This window comes from Heptranchias perlo, chromosome 1, assembly GCF_035084215.1.
Source record: "Heptranchias perlo isolate sHepPer1 chromosome 1, sHepPer1.hap1, whole genome shotgun sequence".
Taxonomy (NCBI): Eukaryota; Metazoa; Chordata; class Chondrichthyes; order Hexanchiformes; family Hexanchidae; genus Heptranchias; species Heptranchias perlo.
The window spans coordinates 75,835,689-75,857,807 of NC_090325.1; the positions used below are offsets into that span (position 1 = coordinate 75,835,689).

General features: G+C 43.3%; 1 protein-coding gene across 6 annotated transcripts in view; it reads right to left on the reverse strand.

Annotated features, from left to right (window-relative positions):
- The window catches only part of pcm1 (pericentriolar material 1), a 155,571-nt gene that overhangs the window by 13,368 nt on the left and 120,084 nt on the right, over positions 1-22,119 (reverse strand). For all 6 annotated transcript variants that reach the window (XM_067986870.1, XM_067986848.1, XM_067986856.1 and 3 more), the window contains 6 exons: positions 21,570-21,706; positions 12,578-12,712; positions 4,796-4,996; positions 4,358-4,417; positions 3,843-3,990; positions 1,336-1,493 (listed from right to left, as the gene is read on the reverse strand). In XM_067986870.1, coding sequence (XP_067842971.1) covers positions 1,336-1,493; positions 3,843-3,990; positions 4,358-4,417; positions 4,796-4,996; positions 12,578-12,712; positions 21,570-21,706 — 839 coding nt within the window. The remainder of the gene's footprint in view (positions 1-1,335; positions 1,494-3,842; positions 3,991-4,357; positions 4,418-4,795; positions 4,997-12,577; positions 12,713-21,569; positions 21,707-22,119) is intronic.

The window sequence follows — 22,119 nt, forward strand, 5'->3', positions numbered from 1 at the left end:
TCTCCATCACCAACACTGCCTGCTTCCACCTCCGTAATATCGCCCCATCTCTGTCCCTGCCTCAGCTCATCTGCTGCTGAAACCCTCATCCATGACCTTGCACCTTCTGTAAACTTGAGCTCACCCAAAACTCTGCTGCACATATCCTAACTCGCACCAAGTCCCGTTCTCCCATCTCGCTGACCTACATTGGCTCCCGGTCCAGTAATGCCTCGATTTAAAAATTCTCATCCTGGTTTTCAAATTCCTCCAAGGCCTCGCCCCTCCTCCAGCTCTACAACCCTCCAAGATCTCTGCGCTCCTCTTGCGCATCCCTGATTTTCATCGCTCTACTATTGGCGGCTGAGCCTTCAGCTGCCTTGGCCCTTAGCTCTGGAATTCCCTCCCTAAACCTCTCAGCCTTGCTCTCTTTCTTTAAGACGCTCCTTAAAACCTACCTCTTTGACCAAGCTTTTGGTCACCTGTCCTAATATTTCCTTATGTGGCTCAGTATCAAATTTTGTTTGAAAATCACTCCTGAGAAGCACCTTGGGATGTTTTATTACGTTAAAGGCACTATATAAATGCAAGTTGTTGTTGTTAATTGTACTTGGCTATGAATCCAGTGTATTTATGCCTAGGATTGTTGTAAAAACATACCTTTCTTTAAAAAAGTTGTTGCTGGTACAATCCGACTCCACTGTTTCCCCGGCCAGTCTGTTTCATACATGTGCGCGTGAAGTAGTTAAATTAAAACAGCCTGTTTACCGTCCAAATCTGAATTTGGGTCTGCACTCCTAATTACAGAGCTTGTGGTTATGTTAAATAATTCATGAGTTTAGTTAATCTATAACCTTTAGAATCTTGAAAACTTTGATAAGATAGGCGCCAGGTCTTCTCTTCTCTCAGCAAACATTCCCCATTTCTTTAATCTCTCCTGTACATGGATCCCTATCATAGTATTAGTTCAGTTGTCCTCTTTTGTGCCCTCCCACTTGTGGGACATTGATCAGAATGGTACAAGGTATTCCAGCTGGGAGTGAATCAGCGCTCAATGCAAGCTCATCTTTACCTACTTGGGCATATGTTCTATCCCTCAGCCAATACATTCCAAATAGTAAGGATACAGCAATTTTGAACCATCATAGAAAATTACAGTTTCTATTCTAATTCATCTTATATCAACTAATGATTGGGAAGTGCCTAAAGGCATTCTCCTACATGAAAGCACTACAGAAATCTAAGTAATAGTAGTTAGAATTCACCGAAGGCGCAACAAAAGGGCATTTTAAAGTTATCTTTAAATTGCAGAAGGAAGTGCAGCACAGTCAACATGCTCATCATTGAAGACATTACCTGTTCAGGATCATTTTCATCAGTAATTTCATTATTGGCCTGAAGTGATGTCTGCACATCAATAGCTCCAGCATCAAAATCCTCTATTTCATCTTCTTCATTCTCATCCTCTCCACTGCCATAATTTGTCAGGGCCTGAGTTTCAGCCTTAGACAGACCTGATGGTTCCAATAAATTAGAAGCATATCAGATTTATCCACTGAGAAAAATAGTTTTGTAGTGTTTTAAATTTGCATTATAATCAGTTAAGCACAAACTCAAATAGCAACAGCCATTCAAGTTTTAAAGCTTCTCTGGTCAGATTTTTGGACACTTGGGATTGTATTCAAGAATGTATTTTCTTTCCATGGCCCTAATATGGTTCAAGATTTCATTTTTTTTAGCTCTGCTTCTCAGTTTAGCCTCCCAAAATCTCTTCAGTTCCAAAGACTTCACCTCCATATTGTTAATTTTAGTCAAAGCATTTATTATGCTATCAAATAAACTTAATGATCACTGAAACGCAGCTTCACACATTTCTAGGTTAATTTTCAGTTCTTGTGGACTCCTAAATACTAGATTTAATATAGCATCCATCCTAGCACCTCTTAGCTCAATCTCATGCTCATTTAGCACTCTCAGCCAAAGTCAATATTTTCATTAGTTGATTAATGAAAAGCTTGGTCTTCACATTAAACAAGATGGTGGCACTGCTGAAGATACCTATGCCTGGCCTGTTGCATAGTAACTGGGTTTAAAGTTAATTCGTCATCTTCATAAACTACTAAAAATGCCACTTTCATAATGTTCTCTTCTAAAATTCAATTCGCTATCTAGCTTAGGAAGGAGGACGACTTTAGTACTGAATTGGAGCCTGATAGCTCTCAGCAAATTAATCAGTCATGTTGAGGCCATGGACAGAGTTTGGAGACTTCTTTTGCACTTTTCAAATTCAAACAACGACAGAAGATATAAGCAGCTGCCATATGATTTAGTAAGGGAAGGACGACATTTGATGTGAGCTGGAATTGGCTCATCCAACTCTCAAAATAATTCCACTGAGTTGGACCGAGAAACAAAATACAACAGCTAAATAAATTGTGGGAAAAAAACTATTGACTGAAAGACAGAACATAGATCTGGGTTGCACTGCAAATCTGCGACTTATCTAACAGGAAGCAGAGAGTTGGGATAAATGGTTCATTCTCGGACTGGCAACCAGTAGCCAGTGGTGTTCCGCAGGGGTCGGTGCTGGGTCCCCAACTCTTTACAATCTATATTAACGATTTGGAGGAGGGGACCGAGTGTAACATATCAAAGTTTACAGATGATACAAAGATGGGAGGGAAAGTAGAGAGTGAGGAGGACATAAAAAACCTACAAGGGGATATAGACAGGCTGGGTGAGTGGGCGGAGATTTGGCAGATGAAATACAATATTGGAAAATGTGAGGTTATGCACTTTGGCAGGAAAAATCAGAGAGCAAGTTATTATCTTAATGGCGAGAAACTGGAAAGTACAGCAGTACAAAGGGATCTGGGGGTCCTAGTGCAAGAAAATCAAAAAGTTAGTATGCAGGTGCAGCAGGTGATCAAGAAGGCCAACGGAATGTTGGCTTTTATTGCTAGGGGGATAGAATATAAAAACAGGGAGGTATTGCTGCAGTTATATAAGGTATTGGTGAGACCGCACCTGGAATACTGCATACAGTTTTGGTCTCCATACTTAAGAAAAGACATACTTGCTCTCAAGGCAGTACAAAGAAGGTTCACTCGGTTAATCCTGGGGATGAGGGGGCGGACATATGAGGAGAGGTTGAGTAGATTGGGACTCTACTCATTGGAGTTCAGAAGAATGAGAGGCGATCTTATTGAAACATATAAGATTGTGAAGGGGCTTGATCGGGTGGATGCGGTAAGGATGTTCCCAAGGATGGGTGAAACTAGAACTAGGGGGCATAATCTTAGAATAAGGGGCTGCTCTTTCAAAACTGAGATGAGGAGAAACTTCTTCACTCAGAGGGTAGTAGGTCTGTGGAATTTGCTGCCCCAGGAAGCTGTGGAAGCTACATCATTAAATAAATTTAAAACAGAAATAGACAGTTTCCTAGAAGTAAAGGGAATTAGGGGTTACGGGGAGCGGGCAGGAAATTGGACATGAATTTAGATTTGAGGTTAGGATCAGATCAGTCATGATCTTATTGAATGGCGGAGCAGGCTCGAGGGGCCGATTGGCCTACTCCTGCTCCTATTTCTTATGTTCTTATGCTTGATTTCTGACCTCCCTCGCACAGGAATTTCGGGTCCCAGGTCTCTGATACATCAAATTTAAGTTGGCTGGGGGAAGAAGAGAGGGTCATCTGAACATATAGTTATTTATACAAATTTATAAGAGACACTGTCCCTCTGTGATTTCCCCCAGAGGATGACAGCTATATCCTATTTATATGAGGAGGTTCAACAAATGAGTGATAGTTTATGTTTCTGACTTATACAACAGTTAAAAGGTTCAGCTGATGAATTTCTTACTTATGGAGACACATTTTGCAGGCATTACTTCACTGTCCGCATCATCCTCCTCTCTGTCAGACAAGCCACTTTTCATTACCATCTCAGCTTCAACATTCTCATTTGCTTTTAGATTATCTGTGGTAGCAGTCTCGCTTTCATCTTTGTCCTACAAAGTCAAAAATTAGTAGAAAAACTAAGTTTGTAAGCTAGGAACATAAAAAGTTCACAAAAATTCACCGTAAAAACTACTAATTGAAAGGTGGTGGTTTCAGTTCCCAGAAGAATTTAAACAAAAATTATGAGAATTCCAAACCTCCAAAATAAACCATCAAGTTTCTGTAATATTTTATGGCAACTGGAGGAAAAAACATGAAAGTATCTAAAACTTTTTTTAGGAGTATCAACAACCGTATTAGATCTGACTACTTTAAGAAAACATTGATACTCTGCTTTTTAAAAAAAAAATTGACTAACAGAAAAATGTTCGTAATCTGTAGTGACCTTTTACTGCCTTTTACAACAGTCAGACTTACTTTGTCTTCATCTTCAAGCTCTTCTGCAGAGGAACCATCCTCTTTGAAATGTTGTTTCTCCTATAAGAGAGGAATTTTGTAACAAAATTGTATTAAACAACTTTCACATCAAAACAATATAAACAACATTTTGAGCTGGTTATCTGTAGAACACAGTGTGAGAAAGTTCCAGCAACAGAATACAGAGTTTCACATCCACAAAACAATCCTACATTTAGGCTACCTGATCAACAAGCATCCCACTAAAGAAATTGTACACAGGTTGTACCTTAGGTTGAACATTCTCCGCGTTCCAACTATTACAATGTCTAATAATGCTAAACATTTCTAATCATTACTAAGAATTTTTGCTAAAGCTGCTCAAAATGGTCAACAAATTCATGCTTGCAAATTAAGATAACATACGTAAACTGAAGTATTGAGCACATTACCACACACCTCAGATGCATAACGCTGTTTAAAAGATGCCACTTCCTTCAGTCGTCTTTTGCATCTTTGTTTTGCTGCCACACTGCTGTTATCCAGGTCTTGCATAAGTCTAAAGAATGCAAGCTCATTGAACAGGATCTCCGAAATCTCCACCAGCAAATCCTCCCCACATTCCTTGAGTTTTCTACCAGCAAACTTCGCCAGAGAATCCTACATGGACAAAGTCAAAGCTTCAACATTAGAACATAAGAATAGGAGTTGGCCATTCAGCCCCTCAAAGCATTTTGTTTGATCATGGCTGATCTGTACCTCAGCTCCATTTACCCGCCTTCGTTCCATTTCCCTTGATACCTGTAAACCAACAAAAATCTATCATTCTCAATCTTGAAATTTTCAATTGACTGAGCATCCACAGCTTTTTGGGGCAACAAGTTCCAGGTTTCCACTATCCTGTGTGTGAAAAAGTGCTTCCTAATTTCACTCCGAAGAAACCTAGCTTTCATTTTAAGATTATGTCCTCTTCTGCACTCCCCCACCCAAGGAAATAATTTCCTTATTTCTACGCTATCGAATCCCTTAATCATTTTAAATACCTCAATTAGATCACCCCTCAATCTTCTAAACTCAAGGAAATACAAGCCAAGTTTATGCAACATATCCTTATAATTTAAACCTTTAAGTCCTGGTATCATTCTGGTGAATCTGCACTGTACCCCTTTCCAAAGCCAATAAATAATTCCTGAGGTTTGGTGCCCAAAACTGAACACGGTTCTTCAGATGGGGTCTGACCAAGGCTCTGTACAACTGAAGCATCACTTTTTTACTTTTGAATTCCAATCCCCTTGAGATAAAGGCCAACAATTCCATTAGCCCTTTTGATTATTTTTTGTATCTGTGCATTAGCTTTTAGTGATGTGTACCTGGACGTACAAATACCTACATTTCTCCACAGTTCCTAGTCTCTCACCATTAAGAAAATATTCTGATTTGTCTCTCTCAGGTCTAAAATGGATGACTTCACACTTCCCCACATTGAACTCCATCTGCCATAGTTTTGCCCACTCACTTAATCTATCAATGTCCCTTTGAAACTTCCTGCTCCCATTTGCACTATTTACTGTGCCTCCCAACTTAGTATCATCTGCAAACTTAGATATACAACTCTCTATTCCTTCATCCAAGTCATGAATATGTATGGTGAATAGCTGAGGCCTCAGTACAGACCCCAGGAAACACCACTTGTCACATCCCACCAGAGGATGAACCTTTTACCCTCACTCTGTCTCCTACCTCTCAACCAATTACCGACCCATGTCACAAGGTTACCTCCAATTCTGTGCATTCCCGTTTTTGCGAATAATCTCTTGTGGAGCCTTATCAAATGCCTTCTGGAAGTCCATATAGACAACATCGATAAACCCCCTATCCACCATGCTAGTGACCTCCTCAAGAAATTCAACCAGATTAGTCAGAAATGACTTTTCCTTCACAAATCCATGCTGACTCTCTTTGATCAGATGATACTTATCTAAGTGCTCAGTTACTATGTCTCTGACTATGGATTCCAGTAATTTCCCCGTAATTGATAAACTGATATCTCTCTGGTTTCTCTCTCCCTCCTTTCTTAAATAGTGGAGTGACATTTGTAGTTTTCCAATCCAAAGGCACAATTCCTGAATCCAGAGAGCTTTAGAAAATTGTGACTAATGCATCTGCAATTTCCTCACCTATTTCTTTTAACACCCTAGGGTGGAAATCATCAGATCCTGGAGATTTGTTCATCTTAAGTCCCAATATTTTCTCCATGACCATTTTTTAAACTTATATTAAATCCACTAAGTTCCTCCCCTTGATTTATGTTTAGGTTCCCTTGTGCCACTGGTATTCTGTCCTCTTTCACCGGAGCGGCGGGAAACAGTGAGAGCGGAGCGAGGTTAAAAACAGCGCACAGCGAGAGCGGGAGTTCACCGGAGCGGCGGGAAACAGCGAGAGCGGAGCGAGGTTAAAAACAGCGCACAGCGAGAGCGGGAGTTCACCGGAGCGGCGGGAAACAGCGAGAGCGGAGCGAGGTTAAAAACAGCGCACAGCGAGAGCGGGAGTTCACCGGAGCTGCGGGAAACAGCGAGAGCGGAGCGAGGATTAAAAACAGCGCACAGCGAGAGCGGGAGTTCACCGGAGCGGCGGGAAGCAGTGAGAGCGGAGCGAGGATTAAAAACAGCGCACAGCGAGAGCGGGAGTTCACCGGAGCGGTGGGAAACAGCGAGAGCGGAGAGAGGTTAAAAACAGCGCACAGCGAGAGCGGGAGTTCACCGGAGCGGCGGGAAACAGCGAGAGTGGAGCGAGGGTTAAAAACAGCGCACAGCGAGAGCGGGAGTTCACCGGAGCGGCGGGAAACAGCGAGAGTGGAGCGAGGATTAAAAACAGCGCACAACGAGAGCGGGAGTTCACCGGAGCGGCGGGAAACAGCGAGAGCGGAGCGAGGATTAAAAACAGCGCACAGCGAGAGCGGGAGTTCACCGGAGCGGCGGGAAACAGCGAGAGCGGAGCGAGGATTAAAAACAGCGCACAGCGAGAGCGGGAGTTCACCGGAGCGGCGGGAAGCAGCGAGAGCGGAGCGAGGATTAAAAACAGCGCACAGCGAGAGCGGGAGTTCACCGGAGCGGCGGGAAGCAGCGAGAGCGGAGCGAGGATTAAAAACAGCGCACAGCGAGAGCGGGAGTTCACCGGAGCGGCGGGAAACAGCGAGAGCGGAGCGAGGATTAAAAACAGCGCACAGCGAGAGCGGGAGTTCACCGGAGCGGCGGGAAACAGCGAGAGCGGAGCGAGGATTAAAAACAGCGCACAGCGAGAGCGGGAGTTCACCGGAGCGGCGGGAAACAGCGAGAGCGGAGCGAGGATTAAAAACAGCGCACAGCGAGAGCGGGAGTTCACCGGAGCGGCGGGAAACAGCGAGAGCGGAGCGAGGATTAAAAACAGCGCACAGCGAGAGCGGGAGTTCACCGGAGCGGCGGGAAACAGCGAGGATTAAAAACAGCGCACAGCGAGAGCGGGAGTTCACCGGAGCGGCGGGAAACAGCGAGAGCGGAGAGAGGTTAAAAACAGCGCACAGCGAGAGCGGGAGTTCACCGGAGCGGCGGGAAACAGCGAGAGCGGAGTGAGGTTAAAAACAGCGCACAGCGAGAGCGGGAGTTCACCGGAGCGGCGGGAATCAGCGAAAGCGGAGCGAGGTTAAAAACAGCGCACAGCGAGAGCGGGAGTTCACCGGAGCGGCGGGAAACAGCGAGAGCGGGAGTGGAATGACCGCGTTCTGATAAAAATCAAAGAGTAACGTCACAGGTGAAGCGGGTTGGTGATTGGTGAGACCGGAGCTGATTGGTGAGTAGGTTCAGGTGAGTATTTCTACCATTTTACTGTGAGTAAAGTAATAAGAAAGGGAAGGTCTGCAGGTTTTATAGCAGGTAGTGTTTTTTTTAGTGAACCTAGGTCCCTAGTATAGTTAACATTTTCTAATTTCAACGTAATTTAAAAGGGGTAACTAAGCTGAGGCAAGTCATGGCAGAAGACCTCGCACCCGTGATATGCCCCTCCTGCAAGATGTGGGAAGTCATGGACACTACCAGTGTCCCTGCCGACCATGTGTGCAGGAAGTGTGTCCACCTGCAGCTACTGACCGATCGTATCTCGGAGCTGGAGCTGCGGGTGGATTCACTGTGGAGCATCCGCGATGCAGAGAAACTCGTGGATAGCATGTTTAGAGAGTTGGTCACACCGCAGGTAAAGGGAGTACAGGCAGGAAGTGAATGGGTGACCACCAGGCAGAGTAAGAGGTGCAGGCAGGTAGTGCAGGGGTCCCCTGTGGCCATCCCCCTCTCAAACAGGTATACCGTTTTGAATGCTGTTGGGGGAGATGGCTCACCAGGGGAAGGTGACAGCGGCCAGGTTCATGGCACCGTGGCTGGCTCTGCTGCACAGGAGGGCAGGAAAAAGAGTGGCAGAGATCCAAGGTGAGGAGTGTATATATTACAGAGAGGGAGGTGCTGGAAGTCTTAACGCGCATCAAGGTAGATAAATCTCCGGGACCTGATGAAATGTATCCCAGGACGTTATGGGAGGTTAGGGAGGAAATTGCGGGTCCCCTGGCAGAGATATTTGAATCATCGACAGCTACAGGTGAGGTGCCTGAAGATTGGAGGGTAGCAAATGTTGTGCCTTTGTTTAAGAAGGGCGGCAGGGAAAAGCCTGGGAACTACAGACCGGTGAGCCTGACATCTGTATTGGGTAAGTTATTAGAGGGTATTCTGAGAGACAGGATCTACAGGCATTTGGAGAGGCAGGGATTGATTAGGAACAGTCAGCATGGTTTTGTGAGAGGAAAATCATGTCTCACGAATTTGATTGAGTTTTTTGAAGGGGTAACCAAGAAGATAGATGAGGGCTGTGCAGTAGACGTGGTCTACATGGACTTTAGCAAAGCCTTTGACAAGGTACCGCATGGTAGGTTGTTACATAAGGTTAAATCTCACGGGATCCAAGGTGAGGTAGCCAATTGGATACAAAATTGGCTTGACGACAGAAGACAGAGGGTGGGTGTAGAGGGTTGTTTTTCAAATTGGAGGCCTGTGACCAGCGGTGTGCCTCAGGGATCGGTGCTGGGTCCGCTGTTATTTGTTATTTATATTAATGATTTGGATGAGAATTTAGGAGGCATGGTTAGTAAGTTTGCAGATGACACCAAGATTGGTGGCATTGTGGACAGTGAAGAAGGTTATCTAGGATTGAAACGGGATCTTGATAAAATGGGCCAGTGGGCCGATGAATGGCAGATTGAGTTTAATTTAGTTAAATGTGAGGTGATGCATTTTGGTAGATCGAATCGGGCCAGGACCTACTCCGTTAATGGTAGGGCGTTGGGGAGAGTTATAGAACAAAGAGATCTCGGAGTACAGGTTCATAGCTCCTTGAAAGTGGAGTCACAGGTGGATAGGGTGGTGAAGAAGGCATTTGGCATGCTTGGTTTCATTGGTCAGAACATTGAATACAGGAGTTGGGATGTCTTGTTGAAGTTGTACAAGACATTAGTAAGGCCACACTTGGAATACTGTGTACAGTTCTGGTCACCCTATTATAGAAAGGATATTATTAAACTAGAAAGAGTGCAGAAAAGATTTACTAGGATGCTACCGGGACTTGATGGTTTGACTTATAGGGAGAGGTTAGATAGACTGGGACTTTTTTCCCTGGAGAGTAGGAGGTTAAGGGGTGATCTTATAGAAGTCTATAAAATAATGAGGGGCATAGATAAGGTAGATAGTCAAAATCTTTTCCCAAAGGTAGGGGAGTCTATAACGAGGGGACATAGATTTAAGGTGAGAGGGGAGATATACAAAAGGGTCCAGAGGGGCAATTTTTTCACTCAAAGGGTGGTGAGTGTCTGGAACGAGCTGCCAGAGGCAGTAGTGGAGGCGGGTACAATTTTGCCTTTTAAAAAGCATTTGGACAGTTACATGGGTAAGATGGGTATAGAGGGATATGGGCCAAGTGCAGGCAATTGGGACTAGCTTAGTGGTATAAACTGGGCGACATGGACATGTTGGGCCGAAGGGCCTGTTTCCATGTTGTAAACTTCTATGATTCTATGATTCCTCCACTGTAAAAATGGATACAAAGTACTCATTTAACAAGTTTGCCACTTTCTGATTATCTATTATAGTCTCGCCTGCATCTGTCTTTACTAGGCCCACATTCCCCTTTACCACACTCTTTCGCTGAATATATTTATAAAAACTTTTGCTGTTAGCTTTGATATCCCTTGCAATTTTTCAGTATTCCGTTTTTGCATCTCATTACTTTCTTTGTATCCCGTTGTTGCTTTTTCTAGCTCTCAGGCTGCTGGATTTCCACTTTTGTTTGCATTTGTGTAAGCCTTTTTTTTAGCTTAATACTGTCTCTTACCTCATTTGTTGACCGTGGTTGCTTAACTACATAAGTGGAGCCGTTGCCTTTTAGGGGTATGCAATGGTTTTGTACCATACCAAATACTTCTATGAATACTTCCCATTGTTTGTCTGTAGGTTTACCCATTAACAGTTTATCCCAGTTTACTGTGGTTAATTCATTTCTCATCCCTTTGTAGTTTGTTGTACTTAAATTTAAAACCTTGGTTTGTGACTCTCCATTCTCCCTCTGAAACCCAATATCAAATTCAATCTTATTATTTGCAAGATGTTACTCAGCACATCCATTATAGCGCCTGTTCCCTTGTCTGTTCTAAAACATATTGTTCGAGAAAATTGTCCTGAATACATTCTAGAAATTCACTGCCGTTACCACTTGAGCTATTCTGCTTCGCCCAGTCTATGTGAAAACTAAAATCTCCAATTATAATGCTTGTTTTTTGTGATATTCTTCACTGATCTCTGTATTGGTAGAAGGAACAAGGAGGCCAACTACGCCTTGGAAAATAAGTCTAAATTGGTTAGGGGCGCAAAGGGATCTAGGGGTACAGATTCACAAATCGTTAAAAGTAGCGATGCAGGTTAACAAAGCCATAAAGGGTGCAAACAATGTACTTGGGTTCATTTCTAGAGGATAGAATTCAAAAGCAGAGAAATTATGTTAAACTTATATAGAACCTTGGTTTGACCACACTTGGAGTACGGTGCATTGTTCTGGTCTCCACATTACAATAAGGATATAGAAGCACTGGAGAAAGGGCAAAAAAAATTTGCAAGGATGATACCGGAACTGAGAGGGTACAATTATCAAGAAAGACTAAACAGACTGGGGCTCTTTTCTCTAGAAAAGAGAAGATTGAGAGGTGACCTGACAGAGGTCTTTAAAATTATGAAGGGGTTCGAGAGAGTAGATGTAGAGAAGATGTTTCCAGTTGTGGGGGGGAGTCCAAAACTAGGGGCCATAAATATAAGATAGTCACTAATAAATCCAATAAGGAATTCAGGAGAAACTTCTTGACTTAAGAGAGTGGTGAGAATGTGGAACTCGCTATCACATGGAGTGGTTGAAGCGATTAGCATAAATGCATTTAAGGGGAGGCTAGATAGGTACAAGGAAGAAAGGAATAGAAGGATATATTGTTACGGTGAGATGAAGTAAGGTGGTAGGAGGCTCGTGTGGAGCATAAACACCGACAGAGCCGTTGGGCTGAATGGCCTGTTTCTGTGTTGTAAAATTCTATGTAATTCCGTGTATTTATACATTCCCCCACTACATCATTACTATCAGGAGGTTTGTAGACAGCTCCTACCAGAGACATGCATCCTTTGCTATTCCTTAACCCACACTGTTTCCTGATCATCCGTACTGAAATCCCTTTAATCTACTTTATTAATTGTGTTTTTTTTAAATCAATATTGCTGCTCTCCTTCCTTTCCCAATTTCCCTGTCCTTTTTAAAGATCCTATAGCCTGAAACATTTAGCTCCCAATCATGCTCAGATTGTAGTCAGGTCCCTGTAATGGCTGCTACATCATGCCCTTTTAAGCTGAAATTCAGCTTCTAACTCACTTGTTTAATTTCTTACACTACATGCATTCATGTACAGAATTCTTATCTGATTAACAATCTCTACCCTGCCCATATATTCTGCTGGTCTTTTCCTCACACTTTGGCTTACAGTCTGGATTTCCCCATCCAATTCCAATTAATGCACCAGCATGTCCAGAAGCAAACAAACACAGCTGGTGATTTCAACATCATCAGTGCCATATGTTTATTTTATTTAAAAAATATTTTAACACAAATTAATATGTAATGGACTAGTACAATCCAAACCTGAAGTATGGCACCGAGTTGTTTATGAAAGAACTTGACAAATTCCTTGCTTTCATCATTCTGCTGTGTAAGGGCCAGGACCATGCGTCCAATAGCAGTTAGTAACTGTGGGGAGCACACATCATCCATGTGTTCCTGAAAAGTATCAACCAGAAGTAGAACAAAACTTAAATTTGCATTTTTGATAATTAGGTGCATGGTTAGCATACTTATATTTGGTTCTCCATTCTTTGGCCTGAGTTCAAGCTTCATGCACAAATCAACATCATCTAAATCAGGGTAAGATAAATGAAATTCTACACTTGTGTAAGCATACAGTCTTTCCTCAAACTTCAATCTTACAAGCCTTGTTTTTTCTCTGGTGAACAAATAGTTACTGGTGACCTAAAGGCAGAAAGAAATAAAGGTCATCAACCTTCCGTGATCTTCTTCATCCTTCTCCCTGGGAGTTCACCTGGCACCAGATCATGTTCTAAGAAAATCACATAAAAAGGACAAACTCCCTTTAAAGTAGTTTTCAATGCCAAGTGACACTTTGTAACGTGACTTTCCACTCTTGTGCAGTATGAAACACCTGTTCATGTGAGCATCACTTTATTTTGGTCCACTCTATACTAGAAAAAGTATACACTCACTCTCTAGAACACAAGATGGAAGTGGGGGAGCACATCCTTTTCAAAGAATGAAGACAACCCCTAAGAAGCAAGTTATCTCTCTTTCTTCGTTCAGCATCTTTGCCAGCCCATTGGAGATCTATTGAGTAGTATCCGAGAAAAGGAGAAAGGCTGCTGGGGGAGCCAGACGACTCCAGGCACCAGAATAGATTAGCAAAAGGCTGCTTTATCCATAGTGGTAAGTTCAAATAGCGGTGCTTGTTGATAATGTGCAGTTTGCACCAGGTAACAACTTTGTAGGTATTGTTAATTGGTGATAGTAATGGAGGATACATTGACAAGCCGGTCTCTCAGGAGAGACTGGTTCTCCCTTGGACTGTGGGCTATAATCTGCAAGTAATTGTCAAGTCTGAAAGAGGAAATTGATATAGTCTACAGAAAAAAATATCATGCTCTACAAGGAAACAGTATAGAGGAAATGGCCTTCCAGCTTGAATGCGTGAGGTGGTGTATAAAATTAAGGGATCACAGTTTCCTGTCCTAAATGAAACGGGACACCATCTCCAACAGGAAACTTGATGTGTGTAACAACAGGTTTTTAGATTAAACAAAGCTAATCAGCAATCAGTGCTTGGATCTAACAAGCTGAAAACATAGCAACCATGAGTACAGTCTTGCACAAATATTCCAACTGATATACATTATGAGGTTCATAAGGATTAATTTCCCAATTTGGACAAGACGTGGCCTCTCAGTATTTAATTGTCAGGTGGCTCTTATGAAGCAAGATACCACAGAATGTTTTTCGAACAAATCTGATGTAAGAGGGTTTTGGAAGATAAACTCTGAAAAGAGATGGAGATACTATGGAGGCTATAGTGCTTTTGTTGAAAACTATGATTTTCCTCTTTTCCCCTTGATAGCAGGAACAAAAAGAACCAGCCATCGACCAGTTACGTGAACAGGTCCATTATTGGGTTCAAGGTCCAATCAATTTTGGGGACCAGCTTAAATGTAGATCTTTAATTAGTGGGGGTGAACTGCCAATCAACAAGGAGCATCAGGTGCTATATTGCGCACCATGGTCAGATCTGCACTGAGTGGCATCCCAAGAATAAGGCACCAACTGGACTGGACAAAGGTATTGCGTATCAGCAAAGGAAAATAAGGGTGAAGTTGAAAGAGAGCTGGGAGTATTAGATAACTCAGCACTCAACGTGTCCAGTCACTGCAGAGCAAGAATCAAAGCAAACAGAATGCAGAACCACGTACCCAAATGAGGAGAGTGCAATTTGGAAGATGCCAGGCTAAAAACGTACAGTACTCTATGGTCAGACTGCACCGTGACTACTGCGTCCAGTTTTTGTCACTGAAACATAACAAAGACATTGAAGCCCTGGAGAAAGCGCAGATCAGACAATGGTGCATATATGTAGCATTAGAGGGGTGAACTGTGAGGAAAAACTAAGAATTGGGCAATTCAACCTTCAAAGCAGACAAGTAAGACGGAAAGCCCACAGTGATATAGCAATCAATCAGCATAATAAAAGGTAATTATGAAACATTTTGTCGAGATAAAGTGTGACAATAGAAACGGTGATAAAGGTTCAAATTAGTGGAAGGCAAATTTGGGTTGAGTGTCAGGAAGTTCTTCACATAAAGTGGTATGAACATACAAAAAAGACAGGAAAATACCAGCTGATTCATCAAGCCTCTCCCATTCTCACCGGTGCACACACCATCAAACCATCCCACCCAGTCATGCAATATCCAGGGGGAGGCAAAAACAACATGTAGAATGAACTTCTGGGGTACGGTAGTGGAACCAAAAAACCAGGATGGGAAAATTATTCTCGAGGTGGATGAGCTGAAATGGGTTTTCCTCATCCATATCTATCTTGTAAATGGGCTCATCAATTCAATGAATCAAACAATTCTGAAATTTCAACATTTTGAAAAACAGAAAATAATCATGTGAGAGCAGTGGCTGTCTAGAAAAAGTATTGTCGTATTAAAGTCACAAACTTCAATTTTGAATGTTTTTGTTCAGTGAGGAAAATGCACCAACATTCCAATGCACGCACAAACCTTTCATACTGTGTGGGAACAGGATACAACTTGCCGGGTCATCATTCGCAACCAGCACTGATCAAAGCCAAAATGTCTCAAAAGGAGGTTGTCCCTTTTTGTGTAGTTTCCCATAACGTGATATGGTGTGAACTCAACTCCAGCTGTGTGTGGAGGATACCACATGAAGAAGAATGTTCAGCGTAAGAAAAAAGCAAAGTGCAGACTAAATTAGGAATGGTGTGGTGTAAATAAGGAGGCTAAGCTTAAAGCACTTACGCTAATGCAAGGAGCATTAGGAATACACAACTACTCAAAGTACTGACACCATAACAAGGATACTGGAAGCAGAAGATGGTGAATAGGTAAAGCTAAGAGGGAAGCGACGCTGAGCACCAAGGGAGGAGCCCAGGTATCACTACAAAAGTGGGAGCGGAGTCGAGAGAAGCGATGCTGAGCACCAGGGTAGGAGCAGCTCTGAGACCCCTGGAATAGAAGGGTAGATTAAACGAGGTATGGAAACAGTAAATAAATTAATAATAGAGTATCTAAAGGGAGTTTAGAAAAAAAATGTTTCTGAATATAATGGATGGGCAGCTGAGACCCATTGCCTGCAATTCCTGAGCTTCAGGACGCTTCATGTGTTTTGGAGGGCCACACGTGCAGGAAATGCCTGCAGTTTCTTGAACTCAAGCTGAGGGTTTCTGAGCTTGAGGGACACCTGGAGCCGCTGCAGAGCACAAAGGAGGCTGAAGGTTTCCTGGATCGTACGTTCCAGGAGGCGGTCACCCTGCAGCCACAGAGAGTTCATGATAACAAGTGGGTGACCGTCGAAAGAGTAGGAAGAGGCAGGCAACAATGCAGGAATCTTCTGGATCTGTGGCACTCTCAAACCGGGATTCAGCGCTGAATACCAGTGAGGGTGACGACACCTTGAAGGAGTGCAGTCCTGAGCATGGCACCATGGGGCAAAGCACTGCACAGGGGGGCACAGTGAAGTGTAGAAATGCAGTAATCATAGTGGATTTGATAGTCAGAGGGACAGATAGGTGTTTCTGTGATCGCCAACGTGAGTAATGCATGGTGTGTGCCTCCCTGGTACCAGGGTAAAGGACATCATGGAGAGGGTGCAGAAAATTCTACAGTGTGGGGGGGGGGGGGGGGCCTTCAGTTTCTTGGGGCATTTGGACCAAGTTCTGGGGCAGGAGGGACCTGTTCAAGATGGACGCGTTGCACCTCAACAAAGCTGGGACCAATGTCCTCGCAGGGAGATTCACCAGTGCTGAGGGGGGAGGATTTAAGCTAATTTGGCAGGGGGATGGACACCAGGATGTAGCATTGGAAAGGAGAAACAAGATGCACAAAGGATTGGGAGAGACAGATAGCACTAGAGTAAGAAATATTCTGATCCCACCTAATACAATACTAAGATAGAATACGAGAAGGTCTAAGGTAGGTTTCGAGTGCATGTGTGTAAACGCACAAAGCATGGTAAGTAAGGTTGGTGAGCTGCAGGCGCAAATAGCCACATGGGAATATGATGTAGTGGCGATAACAGAGACCTGGCTCAAAGAAGGGCAGGATTGGGTACTAAATATTCCTGGATACAAGGTTTTCAGAAAAGATGTGGAAGGAAAAAAAAGGAGGGGATAACAGTATTAAGGAGAATATTGCAGTGCTGGAGAGAGAGGATGTCCTCGAGGGAGTCAAAGACAGAATCTATTTGGTCAGAGCTAAGAAACAATAGAGGCGCCATTACATTACTGGGTGTATTCTATAGGCCACCAACTAGTGGGAAGGATAGAGGAGCAAATTTGTAGGGAAATTACAGAGAGGCGCAAGAGCCATAGATGCAAGTGATAATGGGGGACTTCAACTATCCTAATATAGATTGGGATAGTAATAATGTAAAGGGCAAAGAGGGGGAGGAATTTCTGAAGTGTGTTCAGGAGAATTTTCATCATCAGTATATTTCCGGCCCAACGAGGAAGGAGCCATTGCTGGATCTAGTTCTGGGGAATGAAGTGGGTCAAGTAGAGCAAATGTCAGTGGGGGATCATTTAGGGAACAGTGATCATAGTATCATAAGGTTTAGATTAGTTATGGAAAATGACAAGGAGCAATCTAGAGTAAAAATACTTAATTGGAGGAGGGCTAATTTCAGTGGGATGAGAACGGATCTGGCCCAGGTAAATTGGAATCAAAGATTGGCATGCAAAACTGTAGTCGAACAATGGGTTGCCTTTAAAGAGGAGATGGTTCGGGTACAGTCTAGGTGCATTCCAACGAGGGGGAAAAGTAGGGCAACCAAAGCCAGAGCTCCCTGAATGACGAAAGAGATAGAGTAAGATAAAGAAGAAAAGGGGGGCGTATGACAGATGTCAGGTTAATAATACAAGTGAGAACCAGGCTGAATATAGAAAGTACAGAGGAGAAGTGAAAAAGGAAATAAGAGGGACAAAGAGAGAGTATGAGAATAGACTGGTGGCTGACATAAAAGGGAATCCAAAAGTCTTCTATAGGTACATGAATAGTAAATGGGTAGTAAAAGGAGGGGTGGGGAATATTAGGGACCAAAAAGGAGTTCTACGCATAGAGGCAGAGGGCACGACTGAGGTACTAAATGAGTACTTTGCATCTGTTTTTAACTGAGGAAGATGCTGCAAAAGTCACAATAAAAGGGGAGGTAGTTGAGATACTGGATGGGCTAAAAATTGATAGAGGAGGCACCAGAAAGGCTGGCTGTATTTAAAGTAGATAAGTCACCCGGTCTGGATGGGACGCATCCTAGGTTGCTGAGGGAAGTAAGGGTGGAAATTGCGGAGGTACCAGCAAAAATCTTCCAATCCTCCTTAGATATGGGAGTGGTGCCAGAGGACGAGAGAACATCAAAAAAGGGTGGAAGAATAAACCCAGCGACTACAGACCAGTCAGTTTAACCTCGGTAGTGGGGAAGCTTTTAGAAACGATAATCTGGGACAAAATTAATAGTCACTTGGACAAGTGTGCATTAATAAAGGAAAACAAGCACGGATTTGCTAACGGCAAATCGTGTTTAACTAACTTGATTGAGTTTTTTGATGAGGTAACAGAGAGGATTAATGAGGGCAATGCGGTTGATGTTGTGTATAGGCACTTTCAAAAGGCGTTTGACAAAGTGCCACATAATAGGCTTGTCAGCAAAATTGAGGCCCATGGAATAAAAGAGGCAGTGGCAGCATGGTTACGAAATTGACCAAGTGACAGGAAAGAGTAATAATGAACGGTTATTTTTTGGAATGAAGGAAGATATACAGTGATGTTCCCCAGAGGACAGTACTAGGACCACTGCTTTTTAAAAAAATATAAATTAATGACTTGGATTTGGGTGTACAGGGCACAATTTCAAAATTTGCAGATGACACAAAACTTGGAAGTAAGGTAGACAGGCTGGTGGAATGGACGGACAAATGGCAGATGACATTTAACGCAGAGAAGTGCCAAGTGATACATTTTGGCAGGAAGAATGAGGAGAGGCAATATAAACTAAATGGTACAATTCTAATGGGGGTGTAGGAACAGAGACACCTGGGGGTATATGTGCACAAATCTTTGAAGGTAGCAGGACAGGTTGAGAAAGCGGTTAAAAAAGCATACGGGATCCTGGGCTTTATAAATAGAGGCAGAGTACAAAAGCAAGGGAGTTATGTTGAACCTTTGTAAAACATTGGTTCGGCCATAACTGGAGTATTGTGTCCAATTATGGCACCACACTTTAGGAAAGATGCAAAGGCCTTAGAGAAGGTTCAGAAGAGATTTACTAGAATGGTTCCAGGGGTGAGGGGCTTCAGTTACGCGGATATACTGGAGAAGCTGGGGTTGTTCTCCTTCGAGAAGAGAAGGTTGAGGAGATTTAATAGACGTGTTCAAAGTCATGAAGGGTTTAGATAAAGTAAATAAAGGGAAACTGTTCCCTTTGGCAGAGGGCATAGGTTTAAGGTGATTGGCAAAAGAACCAAAGGTGACATGAGGAAAAACTTTTTTACGCAGCGAGCAGTTATGATCTGGTATGTACTGCCTGAAAGGGTGGTGGAAGCAGATTCAATTGTGGCTTTCAAAAAGGAATCGGATAAATACTTGAAGGAAAAAATTTGCAGGGCTACAGGGAAAGAGTGGGGGAATGGGTCTAACTGGATTGCTCTTACAAAGAGCCAGCATGGGCTCAAAGGGCCGAATGGCCTCTTTCCGTGCTGTATCCATTCTATGATTCTATAATGATCATTGAAAAGATGTACAAAACTTAATGCAGGTACTGGTATCAAACAGAGGTTAATGTATTGACTGAAAAGTGAGGCAGCATCTGTGGAGAAAGAAACAGGAGTTAAGGTTTCAGGTCAACATTAACTCTGTTTCTTTCTCCACAGATCCTGCCTCACTTGCTGAGCTTTTCCAGCATTTTCTGTTCTTATTTCAGATTTCCAGCATCCGCAGTATTTTGCTTTTGATATTGACTGAAAAGGTTCATTCAACAAGCTTAACTTGAAAATAAACAGATTCCAAACTTCAAAATAAAAGCAGAAATTGGATTTTTAAAAAAAACTTTCAAGAACAACTTAGATGAAAACTAATTTTTAAACATTAAATAACCTTAGCAGTATTGCAACTGATATAATTGCAACAGAACAAGCTGCTGCTGACCTGAGGTGCTTTACCAGATAAAACCATATGTAAGTGGGGATGACCAAGTGCTCATGTGTATTAAACTCTCAAGGAACAGTATTAACACTGATTTCTCCTGTTTGGATAGTATCCTATTCACTTGTATGTGGAGGTTGAATGAATGGAGTGTTATTAGTGCAGATTCCGCCAGGACCACTCGGCTCCAGACCTCATTACAGCCTTGGTCCAAACATGGACAAAAGAGCTGAATTCCAGAGGGGAGGTGAGAGTGACTGCCCTTGACATCAAGGCAGCATTTGACCGAGTGTGGTACAAAGGAGCCCTAGTAAAACTGAAGTCAATGGGAATCAGGGGGAAAACTCTCCAGTGGCTGGAGTCATACCTAGCACAAAGGAATATGGTAGTGGTTGTTGGAGGCCAATCATCTCAGCCCCAGGACATTGCTGCAGGAGTTCCTCAGGGCAGTGTCCTTGGCCCAACCATCTTCAGCTGCTTCATCAATGACCTTCCCTCCATCATAAGGTCAGAAATGGGGATGTTCGCTGATGATTGCACAGTGTTCAGTTCCATTCGCAACCCCTCAGATAATGAAGCAGTCTGAGCCCGTATGGAGCAAGACCTGGACAACATCCAGGCTTGGGCTCATAAGTGGCAAGTAACATTTGTGCCAGATAAGTGCCAGGCAATGACCATCTCCAACAAGAGAGAGTCTAACCACCTCCCTTTGACATTCAACGGCATTACCATCGCTGAATCCCCCACCATCAACACCCTGGGGGTCACCATTGACCAGAAACTTAACTGGACCAGCCATATAAATACTGTGGCTACAAGAGGAGGTCAGAGGCTGGGTATTCTGCGGCGAGTGACTTACCTCCTGACTCCCCAAAGCCTTTCCACCATCTACAAGGCACAAGTCAGGAGTATGATGGAATACTCTCCACTTGCCTGGATGAGTGCAGCTCCAACAACACTCAAGAAGCTCGACACCATCCAGGACAAAGCAGCCCGCTTGATTGGCACCCCATCCACCACACTAAACATTCACTCCCTTCACCACCGGCGCACTGTGGCTGCAGTGTGTACCATCCACAGGATGCACTGCAGCAACTCGCCAAGGCTTCTTCGACAGCACCTCCTAAACCCGCGACCTCTACCACCTAGGACAAGAGCAGCAGGTACATGGGAACACCACCACCTGCACGTTCCCCTCCAAGTCACACACCATCCCGACTTGGAAATATATCGCCGTTCCTTCATTGTCGCTGGGTCAAAATCCTGGAACTCCCTTCCTAACAGCACTGTGGGAGAACCTTCACCACACGGACTGCAGCGGTTCAAGAAGGCGGCTCACCACCACCTTCTCAAGGGCAATTAGGGATGGGCAATAAATGCCGGCCTCGCCAGCGACGCCCACATCCCATGAACGAATTTTTAAAAATTTGTGCTGAAATAAAATTAATACTTTCTTGTAGCTTATTAAGTCTCACATTTACAATTACATGATTTACATATTCCAGAGATTAGGAATTGTATTAGGAATTATCTAAATGCTTTTAGCAGTTCATGAATTGTGTGTTAAAAAGAGGATAAAAGTCTGTAAATAAATTAATATCTGTACTGTACTGTTGACAGTGGCACTTGCAGCTCACCTTCAGAAACGGAATTACTTCTGTCATGATGGCCTTTATTTGCTTGTCCAGTTGTTGTGTGTCTATGCGAGGGCAAGTAACATCAGAAGCATCAGTAATGTGATCTATCGTACAGCTATTCCCAGCTGCATACCCACCTGAATTTACAGTGGAAGAAAAAAAACCATAACATTACGTATAATAAATAATACATAGATTGTTTGGATTAGAAAAAATATAGCAGTGATTTAAATTAAATGATTTCAGATTCAGATGACTGCGAAGCTTTGGCTGCCCCATTGATGCCCAAGTTCCATCTAATGCAATATTCATGCAGGCCTGTAAATGGGCATACAGTTGCTTAAATATGTAAATTGGCGTCCTATGTCAGTTTTAGGACCTCAATTGCAAATCTCAGGTACAAACGGGTGGAGCTTGCGCCACACAATCGGTTTAGGTGTTGGACGGCCTAACCAGCGGTTATTAAAGGGAACACTGGAGGCAGCTCAAAACAAGGCCCAAGAAATTTTCAGTTTTTATTTTTGTGGACCCAGGAGAAGCAGGATTGCTC